The 4,934-nt window shown below is 33.1% G+C and overlaps 1 protein-coding gene across 1 annotated transcript in view; it reads left to right on the top strand.

Moving 5' to 3' along the window:
* The window catches only part of LOC107292946 (maltase-glucoamylase, intestinal-like), a 77,001-nt gene that overhangs the window by 39,221 nt on the left and 32,846 nt on the right, over positions 1-4,934 (top strand). The window contains 3 exon segments of the mRNA XM_015822078.1: positions 1,503-1,709; positions 2,546-2,700; positions 3,569-3,737. Coding sequence (XP_015677564.1) covers positions 1,503-1,709; positions 2,546-2,700; positions 3,569-3,737 — 531 coding nt within the window.

Below are 4,934 nucleotides of genomic sequence, written 5' to 3'. Positions count from 1 at the left end.
CATTTTGGGTACAGACCAACTAAAGCTGAGCATTCCTGCAGAGCTAAGTAGACAGAAATATATCTACCTGGTATCCTTTCTCAGCAGATTTCTCTTTGATTTCACAAAAAATGCATGGAATAGGACAATATTTGTTTATTATTCATGAAACTCCCTGCATTTCTCAAGCTGTTCCAAAAGAAGCAAGATACTGTGACTTGTAGGGAGAAAAACACATTGTATAAAATCATTTTGCATTATTTTGGATGCCCTCAAAGGCTTTCCTCCTGCAGAGAGATGCCAATCAGATTCAATTCCCATTTAACTCTCAGTTACTTGAATCAATAGTTCTTAAAAGTCCATAATTATGTTGGATTCAGCTATTTCTAAATAACTTGCAATGTTCGTTTTCAATAGCAATTCCAAGAAGTATTCTTTCAGCTGTCTGTATTTCAGCTGCAGAATCATTTTAATCTGATTGAACAAGACTTGTTGGTCCTTTTAACATTAAACTGTGATTCTAATGTGTTAGAGTTTTACAGCTTTCCAGCGCAAAAATAAGCCCCCAAAATAAGCACACATTGAAAATGAGCAGGAGGCATAGTTTAGAAAAACTTTATCTATAAAATATATATAAACATGATGCATACAGTTTCATTCAGCTCTGGGAAAAATCAACAACTCTTAACTTGGAGATCAGAAAAAAACAACATACAAAAGACTAAGACGCGCCCAGACCTAAGCTGGATCACATGCCTCACACAGCCAATACTGTGTCTTAATCAAAAACAGATCTCATTGGCTAGTTTGTTGATTTGGCTATTCCGGTTCATAACATTTCTTACACAGTGACATAATGAAATCTTGAATGTTTTTTCATGTGGCATGGGAATTATATTTAATGCTTCTTGATTCAATTCATCAATGGGATAGGCAATGAAAATTTTGCCATTCCAGTGACAAAGGATGCTTCTAAATATAAAAATATTATCAGTGGCCTAGAAATTTTATCCAACTATCCAATTTCAGTGCTGATAGTCCTACAGTTGAGTTTAAATTTGTAATCACATTTCAGGATCAGGCTAGATCCTAGACTGTTATTTATTTTGCTTTTCTTTTATGGTGGGAAATCATATGATTTTGTTTGATTTTTTAATTCTTGTTTTACTTTTTCAGTAACATTTATTTCATATTTTTATATTCATTTTTACAATATGATGCTCCTGTACCCTCTTCTCCAATAAGCCATTCTAAGATCCTTTATAAGGAAAAATAGTGTGGAAATAAAATAAATGAATATATAAAAATGGAACTGGGTAAAATGACAATATGTCTAGTTATATGGAACAAACCTATCATTTTTATACAATTCTATAAAGGTAGTAGCTATGGGAAACCTGATTTTGAAAAGTCTTGCAAACTAATTGAAATATTGATTCTAATCAATTCAGAAATTATGGATTTAATCTCTTTCCAATTCTATTCACTCACTAATATATCCTTTTTTATTTTTAATAAACTAGCCTTCTGCTGTTGCTGATGTTCCAGACTGCTACTATCCTTCTGACAATGGTTACATGGTTGACCAAATTGAATATACATCATCTGGTTTAACAGCCAATCTTGGTAGAACCACTGACTTTGTTAGACTTTCAGGACAGCAAGTCCCCCTCATTGACAATCTTCATTTGGAAGTAAAATATCATGACAATAACATGCTTCAATTTAAGGTAAACCCCTTTGTAAAATGTTACAGTTGGTCATTTTGGAAACAGATTGATAATTTTGTCATTATTAGTAAACAGTTTGATTCTGGCTATCTGGTTAGAAGTTGCCAAACTATCTAGTTTCAAAATATGAAACATAAAATATAGAAAAATAGCACTATTGATATACTGTGTCTTGGTGCATAGATTTTTAATTCTTATTAGCATATTCATCTAATCATTCTATTCTCTGTTTTATAACATCTTAACTTTTCAGCACAAGTTCATTCCAGCCTATTTTTGCAGTAGTGATTTTATTTTTATTTACTTGTGAAAATATATCAATATCCATTTTCTTTTCAGTTTTCCAATGTAGACATTTTTTGCAAGTTACATCAGAAATGCATTGATATGCAATTTCTCCAACTGCAGCTATATACAATTTTCTTTATAATATTCTTTTGGTGCACGCACACACACACACACAAGCACATATATACACAAATACATACTCACACTCACACATACTTTGCATAGCCCCACTCTCACCACACCACAGTTGCTTTATGACTCTAATTCATAGACAAGTTGAAAATATATCGAAATATAAATCTCTTAATCCTTGATTCCTTATCCTTTTAACTGGAGTTTATTGACCACATTTTCTTTAAGGAACCCACTTGCCTGTGTATATTGATCAGACTCTTTTTTATTTGTTGGAAGATCATAAGTAATATGTTTTGATCTGTTAAGAAACTTTTATCATCGTTAAGTGGGAGAATATTATAAAATGAACCTGCAGTTCTCTGATATATATTTTATGACCAGGTTTTAAACCTAATACTCACTTTTATTCTTAGATTTATGATTATAGTAAAAAGAGATTTGAAGTTCCAGTGCCTCTGAATCTTCCCCAAACACCTGTAAGTACTCTGGAAAACCGTCTGTATGAAGTGTCAATTCAGAACCACCCATTTGGAATTCAAGTTCGGCGCAAAAGCACTGGGACAGTCCTGTAAGTAGAAATGTGATATTACAGAGAAAATATTTATTGATGAATTAAAGACTGTTGTGAAGAATGATGTGGTTGGATTGCAGCATTAAGCATTATGGGCCACATAAAAGATTGCACATATTTAAAAATGATACTTTAGATATCAATGCTGTGATATCAGGGAAATTTTGCATGCTTTTTCTTAAAATAATATCTCCCTTCATCACTGCTATCACCTTGATGGGGAATCCAATCATTTTGGGATTAATTAATTGGTTGATGGATTGATGGCTGGACTAGAATAGCTTCTTAGCAATTTTTCTTGGAAAAATTGAATTTCATTCCATTCCAATAAAAATTCAAAAAAAAAAATTCCATTTTTTTTTCTAAATTTTCCAAATTTTATTCCATGAGTTGTTGAAACACCATTGTACTATTCTTAACGTTCCCTAGATTTTGCTTTACTTTGAGCTTTTCATTAAGCACCATGTGAATCAAAGTAATTGAAGTTTTTTTTTATGCTCATCGGGTAATGAACTATGTTTAGCTTAGCATCACTTCCTTTACCTCTCTTCTGCAGTGATCAAACATCATAGAAAAATAAGCAAGAAAATAGCAGAAGAACATCAAAACCTTTTCAGTGCTTTGTACATGCTGGTCATAGATTCCAAAGTATTCATCGTTTATTTTTTCCTATTAACAGATCAGTTCATATTAAAAAAGAAAAAAAGAAAAAAACATCACGAAAGCTCCAAACACCATCTCTCTCTCTCTCTCTCTCTCTCTCTCTCTCTCTCTCTCTCTNTTTCTGTGTTTTAGTATTGTTTATTGTTCAATTATAGTTTGAAATTTAATCATTGCTCCAATTGCAAACTTTTTTTTCTTATAGCTGGGATTCCCAGTTACCTGGCTTCACCTTCAGTGATATGTTCATTCAGATTTCAACTCGCCTACCTTCACAGTTTGTATATGGGTTTGGGGAAACAGAACATAAACAATTCCAGCATGAAATGAATTGGAAAACTTGGCCAATGTTTGCAAGGGATCAGTCTCCTGGAGTGAGTCTTTCTTTCTTGATAGAATTCACCTTTACTTATTTATTGTAGATTTTAACGAAGTAAAGAGGCTAAATTAATGCCTCACAGTTCTTTTAAAATGAAATGTATACATTTATTTAGCATTCTTGTACATCACTGTATTTCACAATGGCTCCAGGCAGTTAGCAACATAACAAAAGACATATTAAAAGTCTACAGTAGTCAATATTAATAATCAATTAAATTAAATTAAAATGGCCATGCTAGTAAGTAATAATAAATGAAACCATTTGTGTGTTACAATTTTTATTGTTTTATTTTTTTTTAATGTTTTCGTAGTTAGACTGCTTAGAATATAATCAATGTTAAATAAAATAAATCAAGTAAGAAAGTAAGTACAAAGCATTATATGACAAAAACATACAATCAAACTACAACTCTCTGGAAAAGTTCCACCTTTATCAATTTCTAGAAAGTGGTTAATAATGGGGCAAGTTCACTTGAGGGGAGACTATCCCACAGTACCAAACCACAACAGAGAATTGACTGCCTAGCTTCAGTCCCCCTCACTTTGGGAATCAGCAAAAGTTTTTCATAGAATATATAGTAGCATGGATGAAGTGGAAAAGGGAGTTGTTCATGCCCAGGTAAATATAGTAGCGCTTTATAGACCAAAGCATTACTTTGAATTTGGTGAACTTGGAATGAGCTTGGAAATCTACTAGCAATACTATAGCATTGGTGTAATAGTTCTCAATAACAGTGCTAATTAGTAAGCAAGCCACTATATTCCATACCAATTACCACAGCCAAGTGGCCTTCAAAAGCAGGCCAGTAGAACACTTTGCAGCAGTTTAGCCAAGTAATAATGAGGTAACATGTAATTGTACAAAATCCCTGTACACCTCGTAGGGCTGCCCCTGAACCTATACAAAAGCCTCTTGGCCATATTTCCACCAGCCCATCCAGCAATTACTCTGAGTCCAGAATGACCTCCATTTTATAAATCTACTTCTCACAGGTAGTGCTTCCTTTTTAAGTGAGTGGAAAGCACAATAACTAAGTAGCAACTCCTTGGGTTTATGCTTCAGGGATCAACATATGTCTGTCCCATCCAATCCCAATCCTAACTATTTCCAGACATCAGGACCAGACTGGGTAGGCTATGCAATCTTAAGTATCATTTACCTATTGACTACACTTCACTTTAAACCAATA

Source organism: Protobothrops mucrosquamatus, unplaced genomic scaffold, assembly GCF_001527695.2.
Source record: "Protobothrops mucrosquamatus isolate PMUCROS unplaced genomic scaffold, P.Mucros_1.0 scaffold1458, whole genome shotgun sequence".
NCBI classification, from domain to species: Eukaryota; Metazoa; Chordata; class Lepidosauria; order Squamata; family Viperidae; genus Protobothrops; species Protobothrops mucrosquamatus.
The sequence above is the reverse complement of the archived record's forward strand: the minus strand, read 5'-3'. Positions and strand labels throughout refer to the sequence as shown.